The sequence below is a fragment of the Polypterus senegalus genome, chromosome 1 (assembly GCF_016835505.1).
Source record: "Polypterus senegalus isolate Bchr_013 chromosome 1, ASM1683550v1, whole genome shotgun sequence".
Lineage (NCBI taxonomy): Eukaryota > Metazoa > Chordata > Cladistia > Polypteriformes > Polypteridae > Polypterus > Polypterus senegalus.
In genome coordinates, this window is record NC_053154.1 from 49,973,592 (window position 1) to 49,999,670 (window position 26,079).

At 37.4% G+C, this 26,079-nt stretch overlaps 1 protein-coding gene across 3 annotated transcripts in view; it reads right to left on the bottom strand.

Annotated features, from left to right (window-relative positions):
- Positions 1–26,079, bottom strand: part of shank2b (SH3 and multiple ankyrin repeat domains 2b) — a 1,055,424-nt gene that overhangs the window by 791,183 nt on the left and 238,162 nt on the right. For all 3 annotated transcript variants that reach the window (XM_039749058.1, XM_039749068.1, XM_039749076.1), the window contains exon 4: positions 21,013–21,241. In XM_039749058.1, the coding sequence (XP_039604992.1) occupies positions 21,013–21,216 (204 nt within the window). In that variant the 5' untranslated portion in view covers positions 21,217–21,241. The remainder of the gene's footprint in view (positions 1–21,012; positions 21,242–26,079) is intronic.

Below are 26,079 nucleotides of genomic sequence, written 5' to 3' on the forward strand. Positions count from 1 at the left end.
TTATCAATCTAAATTATTACATTTTAAAAAGAAGCCATTTGAATGTCTGATTCTTCAGTATCTAAAATCTTTCATAAATTCTCTCTTTGAACCACTTCTTTTTTCTTACTGTGCTAATGTGTCATTTGAGGATACAATGAACATGGCTCTCCACTCTTTCTTGCAGTATTTAGACTCTTCAGCTGCTTATGCCAGGATCTTATTTGAGGATTTAACATCTGCAGTTAATACAATCATGCCAGAGCTTTAGGATAGCAAATGTCTTAGTATCAATGTGGCCTATGTCACAGGTCACTGGATCCCTGACATTCTAAGGAACAGACATTAGACAGTGAATATACATGAATATCAATCTGGATCTCTGACCCTGAGCACAGGGTCCCCTCAGGGTTGTATTCTGTCTTCCCTCCCTTTCTTTTTGAACACCAATTATTACACCACCAATGACCCAGCTGTTAAACTGCCGATGGCACCACCCTGATTCACCTGGTTTCAGAAGGAAACAAAATGCCATATCAGAGGGTGGTGGATCAGCTGGCCAGTTAGTGCACCCTGATCAATTTAAACTTGAATTGCCTAAAAACAGCAGAAATAAATGTGCATTGTTAGAGACACTCCTCACTTTCAACTTCCCATTTTTGGAGCCTGCTCCCACTAAAACAAGAAAATGCATAAAGAGCCAGGGTGAAGTTTGACTCCTAAAGTTTAGGCAGAATTCCGGCCAGCTCTTTGGCCTCTTTTGGAGGATTAACCTTGTTTTGAACAAAGCTCTTATTCATGTCAATAAAAAGGCAATGGGCCCTGGAGTCAAAACAACATGGCAGCCTTCCTGAAATCTAAAATTATTTAATGTCTTTTATTGGCCAATGTTAAAGTATCAAAAAAAAAAAAAATACAGATGACATGATATAAATGTTACAAAAGACAGTGGCATTCAGCGAATATCAAAAAACAGTGACATGAATGGCAAAAAGGCTTTTAAAACTGCAACATAATGAAGACACAGAAACTTGCAAAACACAAATATAATAAGATACATTATAATCAGGGATAACAATACCTTTACTGTATGTCTACATAAATTAATAGAGCATTGCAGACTATCTGTTCTTGAGTAAGAATGATGTGTTGGAGGGAAAAAAAAGCACCACTGAAACTGATTTCAGAAAAGACTTCACTGAATAACGAGATTCTACTGATTTTGGTAGACCCACAATTTTAACATTGTCCTTTTTTGTCATACATTATCTTCAGATTCTATATTTTTTACAGAGTATTTAACATTCTCAACTTAAACCAAGTATTAATAATTTCTATTATTCTGTTTGTTAAGTCATAAGCATATGTTTTACATCCTTGACTTGAGCTCTAAACATACACACCCATTTTATTGTCTGTATTTTTTCCCATTTCTTCAGAATTTCTCAGCTTACCTCAAAGTGATTACTTGTGCATTCCTCCTGATCTTTCACCTGCTAATACAAATTCTTAAAATCTTTCTGCAGTCTTATATTAATTGCTTTTATTACCTCCATATCTAGTCCCAGATCAACTACCAGCTTTCTCAAGTCGAGTAACTTTTCACATACCACTTTGGTGGCATCATGTAGCCAGATAGTGTCAGTGCCAGGGAGGCACTAGGTGTGCGCATGCAAGAGTTTTAGACAGTTGATTTTAAACTGAGGTGTCGCTTGTTGTACCGTTGCACTTGGGTCCCAATCCAGATGGTTCACTGTGTGGTTGGAGCGGCAACGCACTGTAATCAGCTCATGCTTCCAAACAACCTTTTAAACTTGCTGTGGTCAGAGTCAGATGTTCCACCACAGGTGCTTGGTTTATGAAGATGCACATCTGTCTCTTCTTCATTGACCAGAAACAGGCCATGTTGTGTTACTGGCTTTGGCACAGTCTTCCGTAGCAGTTCAGAAGTCTTTTTCATTTATTTATGATTGTTCTGTTCATTTTGTTTTTTTTTAAATAATATAGTGCTTAACAATGTTCTCCCCAGAATTTTTTTCCAGCCGGGTGGCAAGAAAAAGTAGCCAGGCGGGGCGGGACGGGGAAATTTGGTGGTGTGGAAAATTAAATGTGCACTATTTTTATTAGTTAATTATTATTAATTATTTTCCAAAGCTCAATATGACTTCCTTTTTTAAGGTTTGACACTTGTGAAAGAATATTTTTATTAAATTTAAGAAGTATCCAATTCAGGATTCTACAACCTTAACAAAAATTTTAAATAACAATTGTTATGACATAAACCAACAAGCACAAGTATTATTGCTGTCGGGAAGAAAAATAAAAACATTGAAAAAAAGTATAGGAAACCTAATGAAGAAAAATGTAAAAAATATTCTTCAAAGCCAATTTGCACATGCAGAAGGTGTCTTTAGTTAAATATTTATTCTTCCTAGAGGCCCAGTTGTCTGAAGCTTTCCCATAATCAAAGTTCCCAGGATCTGGGCCCTCCAAGGAGATCACTCGTACACTGTCGTAGTGACTGTACTGCAAAGTCATCAGACAGCCATCTAGTGTCACTGGCCATTTGCAGCTTAATCTGAGGAATGTTCAGAATATTTTGAATTTCCGTTAAACCAGCCATCCTAACTGAAGAATTTCGGAAGAAATAGAACAGCTGCCTTAAGATGTTCAGTTTTGTTAAATAAAGTAAAGCAGCTGCTGCTTGGGCACTTGCAAGGGCCAATCGGTGTTTTTACACGCTGGCAGTTGACCAAGAGCCCAGATGTTTCATCTCTAATCACTTTTGCCACACCTTTCTGTTTCCCAATCATAACAGCCGCTCAATCTGACCCTAGTCCAACCAGATTAGCAGTTTTCAAGCCTAGAGTGTCCACAGTCTCACTCAGTGTGTTGGTTATAGTCTCCGCTTTGCCATCAATCATACTGCAGGTTGATACAAAACTAACTCTGACCTCTTTAGTGACCTGGCAAACATATTTAATGTAAATAATTAATTGTTTTACATCTCAGATATCTGTGGTTTCATCACACAGAATACTGAAAAACTTTTCTGTGTGTATATTTTTCAGTATGTTAGATTTTACTTCTGATGCTAAGACATCCAGCAGCTCTTGCATTATTCTTTCAGAGGTGTAATGTGCATTTTTACCAACACTGAGATGTTGTAAAAAGGAACAACCTATTTCTTTACAGTGTTCTGACAGCTCTTCAAACAACGTTGTATGTGGCAACTCATTTTTTGCCAAACAATGCATGGATCTTAAAGCTCCCACAAAGGCATCTCACTGTAAGTTATTTAACACAGATACAGATCTTTCAATTTGACCAGTTCCAGTTTGCTCTAGTACACACTTTCCTAAAAGGTCAGCAGAAGACTCACTGTGTGTTTTACTTTTTTTATGGTCCACCAAGCTTTCTTTTCGAATTCTTGTGTATTGCAAGCTTACCCAAAGTAACCCCTCCTTGGGGGGGTGTATGTTTGAGTATAGAGAGACGCTAGGGAGAACACTGCTTAATACTCCCACAAAGATTGTTAAAAGAAAAACACTTCTTCCAATGGAGCACTGTTTTAGATGTCCACTTCTAAATGCACAACCTCCCTTTGTCCATTAACACTTTTATTCAAACTGCTGATCTGAATTTCCAATATACTTTTATTAAACACCAATTTTGCCATTTTGTACCAAGGAACAGTTGTGCAATGACATTTACTATGAAACTGGACTGCCTTTATATCATGAACAGTTCTTTAGTGTTCAGGATAGTTTAAACATACCAACTCCAAAAACAGACACCAGAGGGAATATCCAATACTAGATTCTTAGCTTGTTATGTGTGTATAAACAGTACAATGTCAAACACCATCCAAAAAACACCTGCTAGCCAAATGCCCCATTCTAAATACTCACCTGGTTTATAGGTAGTTAAATATTAAAGAAAACATGGACAGAAATAAAAAGTGAAATTCTGACCTTTGTTGCTTAACCCTTTTTTCAACTTAAATTCAAAATACCCATGTACACAGCAACAACAGTCATGTTTTAGTCAGTTACTGAGGACACTTTCTGAAAATGTTCTCTCACAGACACACATATACACACATGTTTCCTCTCTGTAGCAATCAGTGCATTGTGCACAGCTTGGTACTGCCTGAGAGGGATATGTCTTTATTCTTTGATGGATAAAAATAACAGTTTAATCACATTACATAGGCAATATTACATGTGAGCCATGATACAAATGCTTACCTTTACAGAATGCAACAAATGCCCTACGCACACATTTGATTTTATACGAAAAGGCAGAGGGAGTCATTAGTGGCACACAAAGCTTGCTTATTCTCCTGCCGTAAGCAACTGCTCCTATCTTTCTCATTTCATTTTCCATTGCCTGCAAATATAATTCTAACATACCTGCCAATATAATGTGGTTTTACAACTCAAGTACAATTACTAGGCTACTGTTATTAACAAAATGCAAAAAAGTGCTTTAAAACAAACAGTGCAAAAATATTTAAAAAGCAGTATATAAGACTTATTTTGTTGATTTTTTTACATCAGCAAAGCAATGGCCAGTTTACACAGCTGACATATTTTGAATTTGGATTAGGATTTTAAAAGCACACAGACAGATAGCAGAACAAATTCAGCACCTGGAACTGTGGGCAAAGAATCCACATATCAAAGTCATTCAGATCATTATGAGTAATTAAAAATAAGTGTAGTAAAAGATGAATACAATTTAAAAATATTCAGTTGCAGACCAGAAGCGAAAAATCACATTTCCATCTGGTTAATTAGGTTTCTTAGTTTCAGCTGTATGACTTCCCTTTCTGTGAAATGAACGCAAAAGGCCTGTATGCCATTGCCAGATGTCCAGGTCACTTCTGTGCATGACTAATAGAGCCAAGAGATATGCCCTTTGATAAACCACACAGTGAATACGTCAAAATAATGCATACCACTAAGGCTGTGATAGTGCCAACTAGTGCCACTGAAACCACTGCAGTTTTCATTTAATTCTGTATTATGTACATTATTCTTTTCATAAATATTACAGTGGCTATTATCACAGTATTCAAATTACTGAAAAATTTTATTTTTGTTATACACAGCATATCAAACAGCAATGATTATTATCTTTATGTATAACTGTAATTTCATATAATTTTATTTTGCTTACTGTTTTTCAATAAATGAGACACAGTATACTGCTAATTTTTTTTCTTAGTAAAGACTAATAGATTTTTGGAATTTTTTTTGTATACATTTGGGTTTTGCAAGAGAATCAAACTGAATATCAGAAATCATTTAAATTAAATGATTCTTAGTCAAAACTGTACACAATTTTTTGATGGTCATAGTCAGCCAGATGAAGCTGGGCAGTTGTGCCACTCCATTTAAAATGCAAATTAACACTAGAAGCCCTGAAGCCTTACAAAAGAACTCGTAAACCTGGGCCACCTTAAATTCCTTCGCACCTCTCCTCATCAGCGTCTTTTGTTTTGCAAATGTGTCAATCAGCACAAGCAGCCTGCTATCTCATTACCAGCCCAACTCCCCAAACGGACCTCAAGTCAGTTGCAAACTTCTCCCAGCTCAAGTCTCTTTATCATGGTGTGAGGTGTCTAGAATTGTACAGGGTGAATAATATATCGTTATTTGTAATACATGCATTTCATGTGTGTTCAGTGTCCACAAATACCTGTGTAAGTGTACAGTGACACGAAATACGTGGTAAGACATGCTGAACACATACTGTACCTAAAAACAGAAGTGTTTTCAATGCTGTACTAATAATGATGTGAAGTGTATAACGTTAAAAGACTTTAGTCCAAATATCAAATTAACATGTGTGTTTTAATTCAAGAATATAACCAAATAAAAAAATAATCATTCAATTCACATGTTGCTGTCAATGAGTTTAAAATTCAAGCTCAAATGTCAGTCGACAGAAAGTTGATATGCACTCTTGGATGGTGCGGAGGTAAGAACTGCTGCCTTATGACCAAAAGGTTTCAGGTTCAAATCTGGGCACTCCGCATTTTGAGCAGTGAGTTACTATTATTATTACAATACTATAATAAAAACATACATTTGATTTGAGTCTGTAACACCCGGTGTAAATTTTGGCTACTTGTAAAAGTTAGTGCGTTTTTGTATTACTCAGTTTTATTCTCTGTGACGTTCACAGTTCAAAACGAACTTGCCTCTCCCTCTCCGAGTTGATGGCATTTATCTCAATTCTTTTCACATGAGCAGCAATGACCACAGTTGCTGCTGTAGTTGATGTCTGCTCAGAACTATTTGTTGTACCGGCAATCAAATATACAATGTCCTGTGACCGCTAACAGACTATCCTGTGGCATTTGCACTTTGAGAACAACGACATCCGTGCAGAACATGTGAAAAACGACAGGTTTGTTGCAATTTCTGACATCTGGCAACGTTTTGTTGAGAACTGTGTTTTGGGTTACAACCCAAGTTAAAGACTTGCCAAGTCTGTGGTCATAAAGCTTATGAGCAGTTTCTGGAAAAAGGCAGAACCATAACAAAGGATAAAAGATTCTTCTTTTTGGGCCCATGCACAGCCAGCATGGCACTGACAGATCTAAACACTAGCGTGGAGAGACGCTCACATACTGACGTGTCTATAGCTGCAGGTGGAAGCTGCCATCGCATAGCTAATATTTTCGATTTTTTTCATCATTTTTTACATAACTACATAACTTTGGTATCAGCAATAGCTAAATTTTATTAAGAGTTTGTTTAAACTAGAACAATACAATAGCATTCCACTAATATAATAATAACATATAGATACAGCCACTTATTTTGAATTAATATAACAAAAAGCAAACAAAAAATAGGAAAAAAAAACAAAATAGGATTCAGGTACCACTCAGACAGTCACATGTAACACAAGTGGAAATTCAAATGTGTTTTCTCTACACATACAAAAATCAAGTCAGCAAAAAAGACAAAAGCATCATGTAGGGCAGCAACAGCAATCAGAAAAGCCACATTGACTGTCTCTGCAGGGCTTTAAAAAGAGAGAGAAGTGTCAACAGCAGTGATTGTGAAGTCGATCTACCATTGTCTTCATTAGACTGAATTAAAACACTAAAGTTCTTTATGGCATTGTGACATGTCATCTGCTTTTCACTTTTTTTTGTAGGGTCAAGCCTGTTCCCATTCCAACTACAGAGTGCTTGCTGGCAACTTTGATGACAGAATACATGTATAAAACATAATAGACGACTACATTCAGCCCTGTTGCTACTGAAAAAACAGGCACATCTTGTGAAGATCAATATTATTTCTAGCACTTACTTTTAAATATCAGAATTCATCAGAAGTACAGTATGTTGACAAATACAGCAGATACATTTTGTGATGCGCGAGTTGATGTCTTACACCCCAAAGATGAGGCTGTCTCAGTACTATAGCAAAACAAGCTTTATTCAACTTGAAACAGGAACAGCAAAGTGTTTTTTGTATTGTAGCAGGATCTACCATTCTACTATACACAGACACAGCAAATAGGCAGGGTTGGGGCCAGGTCAGTGGCCAAGTTATAACGTTCCCTACATCACCCATCAGGTGATCGGCGCTTTGCGTGTGGCAAAAGTCAGCTTGTAGTTGTTTCTGTGGCTCTGCAAATCAACGGTTTACTCATTGCGGCAGTCACACTTCTGCATGTCATCCCATTGGGGAGTGTCACTGAGGGTCTCAAAGAGTTCAGAAGTCTCACACAGCCCAGCTTTCTCCACTCCACTTTGGGCATGAGAGAATGTCCACATTGATGTGTGCAGACCTGGGATGGTGGCGAACAACAAAAGTGAATGTCTGTAAACTAATAAACCACAGTGTGAGCTGGGCATTTATATCCTTCTGTCGGTAGAGCCACTGGAGCGGTAAGTAACTAGTGTAAACGTGATTGGGTGTTCTTCCCCCTCAAAACAGTGTGAAAGCACCTCTCCTAAACTGAAAGCACTTGCATTTGTCTGCAGAATAATTTCCCTTAAAAAGTCCAGATTTCACAGAACTGGGAATGCAGATAAAGTGGTTTTCAGGTCTGAGAAGGCCCTGTCACAGGCATTGGTTCAAACAATATTATGGTTTTTCTGCCCTTTGTCAAGTCAGCAAGAGGGGCAGCCCGATGCACAAAAAATTGGGAATGAACCACCTGTAGTATCCTGAGAGCCTGAAGAAGGCAAGAAACTGCGTCTGTGTTTCAGGACATGGATACGCAAGCACCTCCTCCACCTTGTCCATTCGAGGGTTGAGCAAACAATACCCCATGTAATATCCCAAATAATGGGTTTCTGCATACGCAGTCTAAAATTCTTAGGGTTAGCTGTCAAGCCCGCCAGCCTCAAACTGTCAAGCACTGCTTGCAGGCAGATGAAATGTGATCTCCAGTTGGTACTGAAAATGACTACATCATCTAGATACGCTCCTGCGTATGTGGAATGGGGACACAGGATCTGGTCCATCATACAGTAAAAGGTCAATGGTGCACCACAGAGACCGAAAGGGAGCCTTGTAAATCCAAATAGCCAGTCTGGAGTGGTGAATGTGGCCTGTTGTTACCCAATCTGCAGTGCCTACCTGATTTGCACGCGCATGCGCATACATGTGCAGAGCTTTACTATTACGACCCTGCCCAATCTGCGTTTTTTTTACTTTGCGACACGAGTTTCCATCCGATTTGTCTCGCGCACACGATCTCTGCTTAATTAAAATTGATTTCATGACGCTACCCGATTTGTTCTGTGCATGTCTAATGTTTTACGACACACGTCAGTCGTCAGGTTTGAATTGTACTTGCGAGTCATTTTTGTGTTGCCGTTAATCTCCGTCTGTAAGTGGAATTCTTACTGGAAAAGATGGCAACTTTTGAATTTTATAACGTCTTGGAAGAAAAATGTAACTCCAGTCGAATGAAGAGGGAGCAAAATGAAATGCAATGTGTGTCTGTGAACTTTATAATGGATATGTACAGCTTTCTGTAAGTACATCATATTGATGGAAAAGGCAATAAGGGTTTTTCATTTTTAGTAGTAATACTTTGTAATCTCGTGGTTTAAACGTAAAAATCACAGCAATTTTCCGTGTTTGGGTTAATGGATGTATGTCATTTATTTCGTAACACCCTATTAGCATTTGGTGGTGTATTTCTTTTAACATTTGTCCACATTTTATATCTGAAAGAGCGAACGGCATGCTAATAATTAAGCAAAACAATGTAATTGAGGTGTCGAATTAGGAATAGAATTAAGAGAGCACGTCTGACACTCGATGGTATTTTTTTATTATGTTGATATCAGACTACATCAATGCAATAGTTTTTCCATAATAAAGTTAACACAATATAATGATGAATGCTATATTACATACAAGAGTAGCAACAGCTAAGTTCTTACAAGAAAGCAGGATGCAGATAATAGCATTACAAAATGTTAATGGATTTCTTTATCCTTATTAAGTAGTAAAAAATTCCATGGTTGAAAACAGGCAATTTTAAAATTTATATCCAAAGCCATCAGAGAAGTGTGGTATGCGTCTGATGTGGCACAGTGACAGGCTGGGCACCTGCTGTTGTCACGTGTTATAAGCTTATAGAAGTTCAAATACATACATTTAACTGAATATAGTGGAGAAGGCTTGCTTCTTAGAAATAACATTTCTTATTGCTGCAGTTAGAAAAACAATGCCCCTTTATTGTATTTTTTTTCTTGACACTACAGGATGCCCGGTGGTAACCAGCCCTCCATGTGGCTCAACAGATGCCAGTGTACCCGAATTCTGAGACACAATTGAATGTTGTTTTCTTCTGCTTTTAAGATTCCCAGTTCGAGATGATGTGCAGTTCATGTTAGATTTGCTATTTCTACAGGTAAGACTACTGAGGCTTTCAGTTTCAGAAGTAATTTGTGCACAATTCCTGCAAAGCCTCCTTATATTTAGTATTTGATCTGCAATATTTTGTTGCCTTGAATGCTGTATCGTATGTCTGCTCACTCTGTCCAGTAACTAACACAGGCTTTTTAATTTTAGACAGGAAAGACTCAGAATGTGAATCCTCACAAATACAGAGACTGAGGTGCATCAGTACCAGCAGTCACTAAACAGGGATGTTGTTCTGTTTTGCAAAATAACATTTATTTTGTTAAGTTACTGTGCTTTTGTGGTTGGAACTTTAAAAGAGCCGAGTCTTAATATTAACTTAAAACAAAACTAAGGCAGGAGAGAAAAACAAAGATGTTTTCATATAAGTACCGACACCTGAACACATCACATTAGATGTTCAGATATACAGAGATTGTAGCACAATGTCTACTGTATGCGTAATATAAAAGGAAAAAAATGATGCTACATATAATGACAATTAAGTTGGGGTTCTTTCAACATCCAACAAAAAACACTGTAATTTAGAAAAATATTAAAAATAGTTAGACTTTACTCTAAGCAGACCTTTATTTATTGTGATGGTTTACTTTGGTAATAATTGATCTGCAGGTGTACCAAGGAAGGAGGCAGAACAAGACGTAAGGGTACAATTTCTTAATATTTGAACTCCGTGAGTGAACATTATGCATCTACTGTGTTTATGTTTCTAACAGTTACAGTGAAGTAGAAGAGTCTGGTCGTGTTATGTGGCAGCAGTTAAAGAAGAAGGACGGAGAGATGTGTGACATGTTGAAGTAGCGGGCTGCCCCTCCTGCCCGGCACTTCTAGAATCCTCCATCTCAATCTCTGCTCTCATCTGCTGTGCCTTTGCCAAGTGATCAAGAGGTATTGGCCTTTTTGGTTTTTTTTCTTGTGAAAACTGTCTTGGTCTCATTACACTGGCCATCTGTCTCACATAGAATTGATTTCAAGGTTCTATTAAATAATTAGAAGGCTTTGAGTGTTTCAGACCCTGCCTGTGTTTTGGAGTGTCTGCTCCCAACATTTCTTTTCTCAAATGTTGCTTTGCTTTTTATTCCAAGATCAACCATAAAAACCGGCAGCTTTCTGTACTCTGGAATGCTTTGCCAATAGAGAACTGCCAGGCTACAAATGTCAAGCATTTCAAAATACTTCAACAAGCCCACTTTTCTAATTTGGGTTTTTCTTAATTTATTGCATTGGTTGTAATAGATTAGAAATGGTACTGTGTACACATTGGGCACAAACCTCTGCTGTTTTTCTCAGTTGTCTTTTTCCAGTTTATTGCAATGGTGCCCCCCCGTGTCCCCATCATCAGTTACATCAACTCCAACTGCCTGTGACAGAAGAAAAGTTCACAAGACATCCTGAAATGGAATTGTGATTGGAGTGACACGGCCACAATTATGTATGCTGGGATGCGCAGAGGAGGCTGTTTGGGCTTTGGCTTGGGACCTCCAGAGGTTTATTATTTCCAGTATCCCTGAAGGCTGCAAGTTTGTCTTTGTCCCCGGCCATTTGACCAGGCAGTGTATTTATTACAAAGGACAAGGACTCCTCCATTTGCTTCTCATTTACTTTTATAATGCCTTCAATTTTCTTTGTAACTGTTGTGATATATGGCCGGCCGTTCATCCCAGCCAATACCCACCGGCCACCAGATGGAGCCCTCTCTGCAGCATGGAGGTGCCCCGAATTCTAGCAGGGCATCATGGACATTGGAGTGTTTATTCACAGCCCTGCTGGATACCATGGGGGCCGCTAGACTGCTAGAGTACGCTGCAGTAAGGAACAAAGAGTATTTGTCTTGCACCTTGGAAGTACATCCGAGTCACATGGACAAGAGGAATGACGTGCTTCCGGGTTGAAGAAAAAGGAGTTTTATCTGACCCTGAAGTGATAAGGAGTCACATGGACTGAAGGATGGGAAACACTTTTCGGGTCAGGGTCTATAAAAGACTCAGAGAGGAAACACCAGAGTGTTGAGCTGAGCTGGGTGGAAGGGTAGCAACGTGTCTGAGAGTGGTGGATTGTTTATTGATTGAGTATTATTGTGATTTATGAGTATTGTGGAGAGGAAGGTGTTTTGTGCACGTATTTTCTTTAATAAAATCAACTATTGGACTTTTATCTGGTGTCTGATGTATTGTCCGAGGGTTCAAGAGGACAATAGTGCCCTCTATCTGTCACACTGTATGTTTTTGTAGAGCAATTTGAGCTACACTTGTAAGCAAAGGTGATATTGAAATATTATTAGTGAACAAATGTTAAGGGACAGATCAAGAAAAATGTCAGTTTAAACTGAACACACTTTTTATGGAATATTGCTCTTTGACTCTGAGTAGCATCTTGTTCATAAAGCTAAAATAGCATTTTTCCTTTTTTGACAAATTTAATGATTCACTTTTACTGTGTTCTAAACCTTGGCTAACATTTTTTTTTTAAATACAGTACTAAGCTAAAAATTTGTAAATATATTTGTATTCTCCTTCCCTAATAATTTTTAACACCTCCCCTTGTTGGCCATTTTCATTGTAGTTGTGTTCTAGTTAAATGCATTTACCATTTATACATCTTTATGATTACTGAATTTTCTACTCATAATATATATACAGTATATATACATTTAAATATGGGTGTGTGTATCATTTTATTTTTGAGAAACATTGTTCACAGATCTTTCACTTTTGATATTTTTAAACATACTATTTATTTCTTCAATAAAAAATGTATGATAAGTGTATTGTATTTCCTTTTTTTAAAATTATAAAAATGAACTGGCTCTGTATCAATATGGGTGAATAAAACCATTGACATGAGACGAGTCTGCACACAAACAGCGGTGTGTTATGTTGATTAAACTTGTAAGAAAGAATGTCACCGCCCTCTGTCTACATGGTGTTCATCATAAACTGAACTATTTCATGCTGTTTAAATTCTGCTCAGTTAGTGAAGAATATTTTATTTTACAGCTTTTAAATTGAGTTCAGTTTTATTATATTAATAGGTAAGTTGGTTTCTCAGCGGGTTTAACAGAGACACCTTGAAATAACATTAAAAACACATCACTAAGAACAAATATATTACAAATATGAAGTATAGCAGCAAGCAGTTACTTAAAAAAAAAACAGATTAAATACATTGATTCAAGTGATAACAGCTCACTTCCTTAATTTAAGTCTGTGGATATAAAGTTAAACTTCTTTGTAAGATTAATAGCCTTTGGAATAAATGAGGATTTTAACCGGTAGCTTTATACTCTTGATTTCTTCAGCATCTGACCTGATTGAACAACTGAGAACGAATTAAAGAATTTTAACAAATGGACAGTCACAGCACAAAGGACAGGGACAATCAGCACAATGCCATGCAACACAGTGTTAATTATTTTCTTTTTTTGAAAAAGGACCATATATTTCTATAAAACTTGTTGGATACATTAGGTTTTGTAAACCTGATGCCTTAAGACAAATGGCAATTTTATTAATAATAATTGATGTCTAAAGATACTTTTAAACAAACACAATTTGCTCATAAGAGGGAAATTGCAACAATAGATCGAAACGGAAAGGAAACTTTATATGATTTGTTACGTGAGTGGGAAAATAAAAACACTACATACTTTATATATATATATATATATATATATATATATATATATATATATAGTGGCATTGGGCAGGGGGTGAAGCCCAACGGACCGGAGGAGGGTTTGTATTGGGGGCCATTGGAAAGCCCAACCCTGTAGGGGCCCGTGGCCACCACCAGGCGGCGCTCCAGTGCCTGAAGAAACCTGGAGCCCAGCACTTCCGCCACACCAGGAAGTGCTGGGGGGAAGAAGACAGGGGACACCCGGAGGGCTTCCGGGCGCGCAGTCGGCACTTCCACCACACTGGGGCATGTCTGTGGAGGAATGCTGAGAAGCAGCTGGAGCCCATCCGGGTTCCTATATAAGGGGCCGCCTCCCTCCATTCAGTAGCGGAAGTCGGGTGGAAGAAGGACGGAGCTGGAGAGAGGACTGGAGGCGGCCAGGAGAAAGGCGATCGGATTGTGAGGCCTGGACATTGGGGGATCGGTGCTGGAGGCACTGGGAGTGCACGTAACGTATAGTGTAAACAGTTGTATATAATAAAAGTGTGTTGGGTGAAGAAAACGATGTCCATCTGTATGTGTCCGGGCCAAGTTTCACAGTGGCGTAGCCGGCAAGATGCTCCGTCTGGTGTAAGACGGGGACCTGCATTGGGTCGGCTTTACCTTGTTTTCAACAGGCAGGGACGATCCAGATCCGTGTCCGTGGCAGGAGCACGCGGGTCCACAGGCTGTCGGCAGCGCGAGGGCGGCAGCAGAGGAGGCTGCGAAATCGGGGCCGCTGCAGCTCAAAAACGCGCAGCACCTGCGAGGCTGCCAGGAGGCATGCCACCGCACCCGGAGAAGGGGAGACAAGATGGCCGCGGACCGGAAGTCCCACCCGCTGACAGGCACGGGATTGGCCGGTGTGACTTGTGTGCCCGCCAATGACTGTACAGAGGCGGGACCAAGGAATGTGAGTCTCGTTCCTGGAATCGACCCAGATTGGGCCAGAGGGAGTGGCCCACAGAAGGCAGACGCCGATGGACAGGTAAGGTATGCGGTGTGTGTCACTACCTGGTCCCCATTGCCAGCCCGATCTGCGTGTGCGTGCGTATTGAAAAGCTGTGTCATCACACACTTTACGGTGCTACCCAATTTGTTTAACACATGCACAAACACGGCATGTTAGGCTTTCAATATACCTGCGTGCGCAAATCAGGTAGGCACGTAAATCAGGTAATGACATGGCCTGTATACAACAGGGCTCCTCCAAGGGCACTTGCCAATAACAGTTTATGATTTCTAGGGTGGAAATATACAAGGCCCGACAGAGATTTTCCAACAAGTCATCGACAAGTGGCATCAGGTGTGCAAAATTTTATTCAGCCTTCCTAAATCAATACAAAATCAAACAGAACCATCAGGTTGTGAGACAAGCACAACAGGGATTTGCCACTCACTTTTGCTTTCCTTGAAAGAGAAAATTAATCAAAATTTTAGGTCATATGAACTGTTTTAATGCTTTAGGATAGAAGACTAAAAAATTCACTAATGTCATTGAGACGGCAGTTCTTACTTTTTCAAAAATGTGTATTGCATACTCTGTTTGAATTCAAATCAAGTTATTTGACGCAGAGTTGTTTAATGGGAAACGGCACATGCTTTCACATTTTATGCAAATCCACCTAAAAAATATGTTCTAAAGAATGTGTTATAGTCATGAGTGACTTAAATTAATCAAACTATGAAAATCCATCAAGGAATGAACAACAAAACTGGATCTTACAAATGTAATCAATAATTGTTTTTGACCTCATTTGATTAAAGCATCAGAAGCTTATCAGAAATTTTTATTTTAAAATAATCATGAAATAATGATGTTTTTCAGTGTTTTACAAAGACAAATCAGGAAAAATATTTACTTTCAGAAGGTAAAGAAGATTGAACAAGTGCAAGAAATTAAAGCAATATACAGTACTATAATGATAATCTAAGGCTATGTATACACAACTACGTTTTAGTTTGCTTTTGAATAAATATATCTCCATCCACACTGACATTCTGCATTATTTAGAGAAGAATCCTTGTCCATACTGAAACACCAAAAAAGACATATGCAGAGGACCTTCACCTGCAGTGGGTATTTGTGCATCGATGGCAAACTCCTTGAAGTAATTGTGCAGCAAAAAATTCCAAAACCCATGAAAATCAGATTCCTGTGTGCTTTATGAAATTTCAAAACTATTAGCCACATGCAGGAATCTGATAGCGTGTTTACAATGTAGATAAATAAATAGATACTTTAAGAAGCCACAGCGAATTACCCCAGTTTTACATTAATGCAGCGATTTCAGTTAAAAGTAACAGACTTCAGGTGTAAGTAAAAACAAAGGAAATGTTAAAGCAACACTTTTTTTAAAAAAAAAAAAAGGAATTAGCTCTATATTCATTTGTAAGATAATTAATCATATGCAGTCCACAGCAATCAAACCACATCTTGCACCCAACAACATTTGCAAAACTAACTCAATAGGGAAACATACAGTATTTACATACATACATACAATACATACATATACAGTATACTGTACATACATAAACAAATGTATCTATATCGTCACTTACTGCATTGTGTTTTCATGTCTCTTGCTGAGCTTTGCTGCATTCTAAACCCATCCACTTCATTAAGCACCTTGTTCTTTATTTTGTTGTGGAATGTGTTCCTCCTTTCTGAACAGGTTAAGTTTAAGTAATAAATACTGATCAGAGGCTGTCAACTAAGTTATTTACAATCTGATTTTCACTAAAATAGTAATGTCCCCAGCCATGGGATTAATCACAGAGCTGCAGTGACCAATATGAAATTTGCTTTTTAGGCATGTATGCAGCATTCTTTACAAAACATAATTTAAATGCATACAGATAAGCAGTACATCAAGTAGCATGGAAAGCTACTATTATATGCCCGCTACATTGGAAAATGTTTTACTTCTTTGTGAATCAAGCACCATAGTATCCTCGCCTCACAAGCTTGTCTGTCTGTTCCTTTCTATCCCTTTCTTATATACGTCTTTGCCATCAGTCTTCTCTGACCGAATGTCTAACAGGTTGTGAGATGGGAATTGATGAAGATCTCTGTGATGTGTTAAAGAATCGGTATACTGTGCAATCCTAATATAGATTATCACCCTGGAGATTTTCAAATCTTGAGGATTTTTTGGAAACAATAGATGAGTAGAAAAAAGTAAGATTTGCTGGGACAAATTACACCAAAACTGTACTACCATAATACACACAGAGTAAATTGGCAGCATCATTTTTTTACCCTGCCTACTATAAATAGATATTTTTCAAATCACCAGTGGCTTTTTATTCGTGTTTAATTGAAATTGAGAAACTACAATAATACCATAGTTAATATACAATACTAACCTTTTTAATATATATATATATGGTTTTTTTTTTTTGCATTAAACACACTTTCTTGTGAAACGTCAACTGTACCATATGACTATTGGGTATTATTAACTGAATAATTAAACTTCAGAGTGGTTCATGAAGGAAGTGGTTCAGGAAAAAAAACCAAAAGGAATGCATTTTGAATCAGAATCCAGATATACCTCAGTGCATGACTACTAGTGAAAGATAAAGTTTCACTACTGTACGTTTTTAGCACCATAGTACATTGTACTCTAATAACAAGTAAAGACAAAACGTAAATCTGAAGTGTTAGTAAATAGCTAGCATTGACTTAGACAGTGTTTCCATAATATGCACTTTTTCACATGAGGAGGGTCCAATAAACACTTTGCTTCTCTCAGAGACAGCAGCAAAAAACAGTCTTTATAAGGTTTCATTAAGGTGCATATAGAGTGACTAATTAATGATTGTGTCATAATTAATGAATGAAGCATTTTACTTCATAAAACTACACACATGCTAACTCTTCATATGTCACATCAAATTTCAGTCTTGCTTTAAGGGCAGATATGAAAGCAAACTAAAGGCATATGTAATGTTACTACTTTATATCTGACTAGCAAAATACCCGTGCTTCGCAGCGGAGAAGTAGTGTGTTAAAGAAGCAATGAAAAGAAAAGGAAACATTTTGAAAATAACGTAACCTGATTGTCAATGTAATTGTTGTGTACTGAGTGATAAGTGTTGTTGTCATATATATATATATATATATATATATTTACACACACACACATAAACATATATATATATACATATCTATACATATACACATATATAAACATATATATACATATACATACATATCTACATATATACACACACAGCTATTTCGTATCAGTGCAATACGCTGTTTGTTAAAACGGTTGACTCCGCTCTTACGTGCAATAACAAATCAAATCATTCAGTTGTCTTTGCTCATATGTCATTTTAGAGCTGGACGCCTGGCATCTTTTTTTGGCCACAAGTTCGTTTCTGTTTGGTGTGAGGTTCTGTGTTGTGGAGATTCTCAGGATGGACTGCAGGTGCTCATCAGTGAGGCGACTCCTGTGTGCTGTTTTGTTAGTCTTTATCACTGAGAAGAGCTTCTCACACAGATATGTGCTACCAAACATGCACAAGGTTCGAGCCGCATGTAGACGGACTTTTTTTGTTCTTCAAAGTCACCAAAGCGCCGTGCAAACTCAGTGCGCAATAACTCTATAACGCGGTAAGTGTTCAGCAAGGCAGCTGAAGCGCTGCATTATGGGATCTGTAGTTTATTGTGTTACCAGCGCTTCATATACCCGGGCCATTAATAACAATAATACAGTATATAAAATGATCTCGCGGGCCGGATATAATTACACGCCGGGCCGGATGTGCCCTTGAGTTTGACACATATGGACTAAATAGAACTTGAAAAGATATATTTTTTCAAATGTGATCGCGCAATTCAGATAGAGTTGACGCAAGACTACAGCCTGCATGCCTCAATGAGTCATCCTCCCTCGCTCTTACTTTTTACCGTTCATCTAATGAATACACTGAGTATGGCTTTACCAAAACAATCATTGATGGCGAATAAAGTATCCATTATTCGAGTATGTAGATCAGGATATATATATACATATATATACATATATATATACCTGCGTATCGCAGCGGAGAAGTAGTGTGTTAAAAAAGCTAGAAAAAGAAAAGGGAACATTTTAAAAATAACGTAACATGACTGTCAATATACAGTATTTGTTTTGTGAGTGTTACTGAGTGTTGCTGTCATCAAGGATTTGATTATCATTATTTCTTTCAATCAGGTTCGTATTTGTAGGATGTGTTGTGTTCAAGTTACATTCCGTGTTTGTCAATCGTTGTAAAGATGACAGGTTTCATTCATCGATTCGTTTCTTACTGCATCAATAAACAGCTCGTCTTCTTCTTTATCTGAGACCTGACACACTGCATACACGGGTTTTTTAACACTGTCTTCCTTTAGCGGGACATTGACTTTTTCCACCGTGTGCTTTGTTTCCGCAGTAGCTGGATTTATGAATATGCTTATCAGACGCTTCATATTTTTTGCTGCCTTTTCAATTGTGTAATTCGGTTTTTGTTCAGCCTCTTTGGAACTGTTGCTTTTTATCTGTGCACGCGCCAGTTCACGTGAGCCGCTCGGTGTACATGCATCGAAGGTTCCCAGCTGTGCTGGTGCCATCTCGTGCTATGTCCATGGCTGTATTTAATGTTACCTTAGTTCTGGCACTTAAAACTTTCTCTCGCAGTTTCGCTGAGTTTGTGTCAAACACCACCCTGACCATCTCATCTTCCTCTCCATAAGCACAGTCCTTCACCCGTGAATATTTACCCGTGGCAGTTTGCTATTGGATTGCCGCTGACGGACAGCCTTATATGGGCAGGCACTAAATTACAAACGCCAGCGGCAGCCTGTCTATGAACTTAATTTAAAGTGTAGGTTTACATCGTGCTTTGTTTCCGAAGTAGCAGAACTCATGAATATGGTTGTATATGTCACTCGCTCGCTTCTTATTGTTTCACTGCCTTCTCAATTATATAATGCATGTTTTCTTAAGCGCTTTTTTTGAGGTCTTCCTGGTTTTCTATGTACTGCGTGATTACGTGGGAGGCGTGATGAGGTCACACGAAACTCCGCCCCCACGGCGTTGAAGCTCATCTCCATTACAGTAAATGGAAAAAAACTGCTTCCAGTTATGGCTATTACGCGTAGAATTTCGATATAAAACCTGCCCAACTTTTGTAAGGAAGCTGTAAGGAATGAACCTGCCAAATTTCAGCCTTCCACCCACACGGGAAGTTGGAGAATTAGTGATGAGTCAGTGAGTGAGTGAGTGAGTGAGGGCTTTGCCTTTTATTAGTATAGATCACTACACATTTAAATCTATGGGATCTTTCTTCCATTTTCTAACAATGTAATTTCTCCTCAACAGTGATAGGCAAATAGAATTCAGCACTTAAAATACAATGCATTCAATGTAACTGTGCCGTTATTGAAAAAGAAAATACTTTAAAAGTTCTTTTCCTTAAATAAAATTAGCATTCATGAAGCATCTAGAAGAAAAACAAAATGTTTGATCAAAGTAACACAAAAAATACTATTGACCGAGGTGAGAAAATTGTCTCAAAATTCAGTATTCACCTGAAGACGCAGTTAATGGTTGAGTATATTCTTTGTAAAGTTGTATAAACCAAGTTTCCTGTTATTACTTATCTTACTCCAAAGTAAGAAATGTTTTAAGTCTTTAACATTTAATATTTTTGTTTCTCCTTTTCCAATGGAGGCTTACAGTTTAAATGTGCCTATTTCTGCCTTTCCTAAACATAAGTTAGTAACTAAACAAACATTTCCAAGTATTCAACTTCTAACAATGTTACGTTTATTTAAAGCTCATGGTTCTCTCCAAAACAACACACAAATGCATAGTACCTTTTGTCATTATTTCTAAATTTGGCGCACTGGGAGGTCAAGTTGCTTAATATAGTTATATACAGTGCTTGGCTGACAGCTAAGAATAATCCAAAATCTTTTGGTTTCCAACTCAATCCTATTTATTGCTAGACCAAAAGGAAAGGAATATGCAAATCATGATCTACCTGGATGTTAACTGTTATGTTTGTTTATTTAAAAAAAATAATTTCATAGTAAAAATACACCATTCTAAGATGTTACTACTACTACTACTATTACTTCTATTCTATTAATACACAACTCTATTAATACATACAGTTTATGCAGTCTCTAATTAAAATGAAAGTGGTATGACCCAACACCTTTCAATCAATCAATCAATCAATCAACATTTATTTATATAGCACATATTCATACAAAAAATGTAGCTCAACACACTGAATTTCAGATATTCCACCATTTTATCAAAAATAAATCTTCACTGCAAATTATTATTTTTTATAGCGAGGCAAAATTAAAAATGGTTTCATAAAACATAACTAGAATCATAATAAATCCATGATAATAAATTCTGTGTTTTCTGGAGAATATACGAAACAGTGACTAGCCTGACCATTTGCCTACCGTTTGCTGAAGATCTGGCATAATAATACGGATAACTAGAGTATTGTTTTGTATATCTTCCATTCTGCTGCTTGGTTTTTCAGAGGTGGCTCTTATGGTGTCATAGATAGTTTCTTCTTTAGAGCTGTCAGATTCGGATTCCATTGAGTAGTCAGAAAAACTCTGTGCCATCTCATCTTCACTCGATGTGGGACTTCGGGGCATATTCGGCTTGCTCTAGCCAATCAAGCTTCAAGAGAAACAAAACCAAAAATAAAATAGATCATTTTTTTTGAAAATGCATTTTTAAACACAGTTTTTCTTATCTTTTATTTGTTAGCAGAGTTTTAATAAAAGCCATTGTAGTGCTATGTTGAATTGTTTTGCATAAGGTACATTATATTACAAAACTGCTTTGAAAGAAAAAATTACAGTCAAATCCAGCTGTTTAAAAAACAAAACAAAAAAAAAAAAACCTAAAGGGGTGTTTGATAACTTAAATTTAGAAAGCTATGCAGCATGTCCAAACTTAGAAAAAAGAAAAGTGTGAAATACTCTCAGACCTCCCATAAAGTAACTGCTCCATGGTTAGTAGTGACTAGTAACAAAGTTACATGAGCAGGCCAGAACCTTTAGTAAGTTGGGGCAGAAGACATGGGAAGCATCTGGAAAAACAGCTAACTGAAAAAATATTCTGGACTTCACTGGAAACAGGTATTTCATTGCTGCTCATCCTGCTTTGCTTTAGATATTTCACAATGAGTAATAGTAAAGTATTTTACAAACAGTCATAATACTGCAACATAAGCAAACTATGTAGAGGTTATTCTACAAAAATTAAACTTATGACAGAATCCTACAAAATCCTACAAAATACGATAACAGACGTGATTGTCTGAAAGTTATAAGCGGTAGCTCAAAAGGAACTGTGAAGTATATTGTGTTTAAATGAGCATGCTCTTCTTTATCTTGACCTGCACTTTCTTTTTACCATCAACATCTTCACATTGACTTGAGCTGGCATTAAAATATTACATAACATAACAATCTCAATACCGTTAAATCCATTTCAAAGTCACTTAACCTATCTCGGAAGTCTCTGACACAATGGAGGAACCAGCCCAGCAGATGACATTCCAACCCACCAGAGTCTATTACACAGTTTTCTGATACACACTCCAAACACTGAGTTGTCATTTAATCAAAAATGCAAATGTTTGTGGATGTGGGTGGAAAACTAGCACACTGGGAGAAAACATGCAGAGAAAGGGATAACAAGTGGGTTCAGGATTCAGATCCACCATGCTGGTGATTTGAACTTATGTCTGTACTGTCATGCTGCCCTTGACTTGACCAGTCAATCAAAAATGGTGATCAATATTAAGGTACTTTAGAAAGAAAAACTAAATTGACAAACACCTGCCCTATATTTGGGTAGATCTGTGCTTTTGCTAAAGTGATATTTGATTATTGACAGACAAGAAAAAGGTCATTCCGACTTGCTCCCTGCAGCAGTTATGCATTAGGTTCAAATCCTTAATGCTTGCCTACAGAGTAATCAATGGAACAATACCTATGTACAGTACATGGAGACACTAAAAAGTCCTTAAGTTTCTTCTCGCCCTCTCAATTGTTCAATTTTGTAACCTTTTTCTGTAAAAATTGTTTTCAAAACAGTCCTCAAGCTGATGTTACACAATCATGTCTGATCTCTCTTATGAATAACAGCATCTGCTAACAGAATAAGTGTAAAGGTAAATAATGGGATTATAATTTGGAGTTGAGAATTAAAATGGAGCAAATGCCAGCAAAATAGTCGTTACACTCTCAGGTTGCAAACAGTGCTGTGTGTTTCTATAAAAATGATTTGTTTTCTTTGATTTCTACAGTCTTATTTTGCCACAGGTTCAATGTTTTCTGACTCTAGTTTCCATAAATACACTGCACTGTGTAATAATTTGCTATAAACTGTTCAGCATGTCTTACATAGTTAGCCTAAAGAAAATCTCCCTGTCAGTTATTTGCCTCAAATGCACTTTTGACATCACCACATCTTGACACTAAATGATGGAGCAATGAGACAATACTAATTTTTAAAATTAGCACTGTATTATTAGTTCAATGTTCCCTTTCACCACATTAAGAGATGCTTTGAAATGACTATATTTAAATGCAATGAATTTTTATTAATATATCAAATCTCAAATAAGTACATCAATAAAATTTGCCAAACAAAAGACTGTCGGAGAAGTTTAAGATTTTCAATATAAATTAATGTTGGTTTGACTCTGTCTTACTAAAGGTTTATATCCTTCAGTATAACTAAATAAAAGTAACCAAAGTGTTTCTTTCAACAACACTGGTGATGACAAAGTCTCACTATAATAGATACTTGGTGGGCTGGATACAAATTTAATTCTGAATCATTTCACTGGAACTGGCAGTTTTGCTTCATCTCAACTCACAAAGCTTCCTGGGCACATTAAAGCATACTAAGAAAAAATAAAAAAGCATTGAGTCATTTAAGACATCATTAACATTTTAGTTACTATAAGCTGCTTTTATTTTAACATTTTGATAGCCTGCTCTGTTAAATGCATTGTCAGTCACGTGTACTTAAGGGGCTTCTTCAGGGCTCTGGTGAGCAAGGTAGAGCTGTCGCTAATAGGCTTTGCCTTCTTGCCCTCAGAACAGAAAGTTTCAGAATGAAAGACTACTAAGGATGATGCCTACAAACTGTAAGCCGAGTCTATTCCACCTCTGATCCAATTTAAGAATTAACAGCCTCAGAAATCAGAGTGTCAGTGATGGTTCAAGCATTTTTGGCTCTAACAGTCATCTTGCCTTTTAAACGGGGACTACTGAGGGTGTACCCTGACTCTTTATTCTGTCTTTTTAATTAATATTACAGCATACACAGTACAAACAAAAGATTAACTAACTGGGTGATCTAACAAGAAATCCAAGAAACCCATACAAGTTAAAAGAATGTGAGACTGACTGGAAGAAAAGTCACTTTATTTATTTTCATGTAGTACACTTTCAATGACTAGATTCACAGTGCTTAGATGTTCATGTTCATGTAGTAAATCATCTTTCAACTGTGCCAAGCAGCAGAGCGCTTGTTTTTTGTAGGCATTAATTGTTCTTTACTGTCATGTTCTCTGTATTTGTAGAGCTCACAGAATTTCAGCTTGCCTATTTTTCTTAATTTTTTAAGAGCATAGTATTCATCTGGCTCAATAAGAAAATGATATGCAAATGAAAAAAGCACAGCCAAATTCTACAATAAAGATAAGGTACATCCTTGAGCGAAGATGTGCAAAATTTCTGACATATTACAGATGGAAAATGTAGTGTTAAAAATCACTTTAAATAATAGACAGATTTTTACTAAATATACAGTACAAACAGATTTTGTGGAGCAATTTAACAACATTCTGTTTCATACTACCTGAAAAATCTATGCGGTGAAGGGGTATTTGGATCCCCACTGAAAGCAATATACACTTGATTGCTACATATACGAGAAAAAATAAAACATTGTATAAACTGCAATTAATTAGCTTCATTATGCCCCGACAGAAAATGATCAGATTTTTTTTATGAGAAAATAGGATTGAATAATACTGTGTGAAAAGATCAACTGCTTTATCATTAATCAAAACAGAATAGCAACTAACTTACTGCTAAAACAACTGCGAGAAACAGAAAAAAACAGTAGTTTTTTAAAGTTTTGAAGTGAAGGGGCTGTACCAAGGAACTGTTTTGACTCTTTTGCTTTCATGATAGTGAAGGTGGTGGGGACTAGATCAGCTTGTGAAGGATTCCTATGAGAGACCTTAGATGCTGATAATCTCATTTTGATGGCACAAAAATTGAAGAGGAACTGTAGAAGAATATACAGAAATGGAAAACAGTTTTGGAAATGGAAGACAAACGTGATGGTTGGAGGAGCTGGGGCATTAGATTGGTACCTGGTCATATGGCATATACGGTACATGAATTGGGAGAAACTTGATCAAATGCTTGGGTTTTCATAGGGAGAGAATAAATGATATAGTGGTGTATTTGGCAAGTGCAACCTTTGTTTGTAGAAAGTATGTGGGAGATTTGTAGAATACTGATGTAATACATGGAAATTAAAATAAACAATGGAGTAGTTTTGGGCAAAGTAGGAAAGTTTGGATAATTAAGGTCACGTCACATTAGACAGCTTTTCTGGCAATTTTCCATCACAGATGTAATTTACATAATCCTATAGAATCAGTGTAACTGCCTGTCGTGTACACTCATATACCCAGCGATTCACACCTAACTAACTGTCCATGTTTTGCCCTGACAAAATCAAACCAGTTTTGGAAATATGAAATTGTGTTGGAATTACATCAAGTAGTTGCATAATTTGACATGTCATGTGGTTTTCAGTTGTTTACACTGACATGCTCCAGTGATGAAATTAGCAACTGCTGTTGCCAAGTCTAACATCCAATTTGACTAGAAGTCGTATAATGTGACATTGGCTTTAGTTGACAGCCAGAGGCGTGGGCAATGCAGTGACAACCAGAGTGAGCCACACATGGAACAAATTCCAGGAGCTGTCCCCTATTCTTCCTTCTAATGGAGTCTTTCTGCTGGCATTGGAGGGTGAAGTTTATGAAAGCAGTCTGAGGGGTAGTATGCTCTAAGGGAGTAAGAAATGGCTGATGAAAATGGGACATGAAACAAAGCTGGAAAGAATGGGGATGAGAATGTTCAGGTAGATATAATGAGAAGAAATTCAGAGCTATGAGGCACTGTGCTGAGTAGAAACAGACTAAGAAGGCTTGTGCATAGAGAGCAAATGGAATATGACTGCTGGTGAAGAGGTGAACCCAAATGGATGTGGGGGGGATGAGGGTCCAAGAGAAAGACCAAATAAGGAAATGGTTGTAAGTGGTGTCAGATATATCTCAACACAAAGGAGACCAAGTACCGCAAAAAATGATATTGAAGATCTCAAGGAACAAATAGGAATGGTGCCATATCCCATATAATGCTTTAAGAGACCATCAGGATGATGCTGAACCACACCACCCACAAATGCAT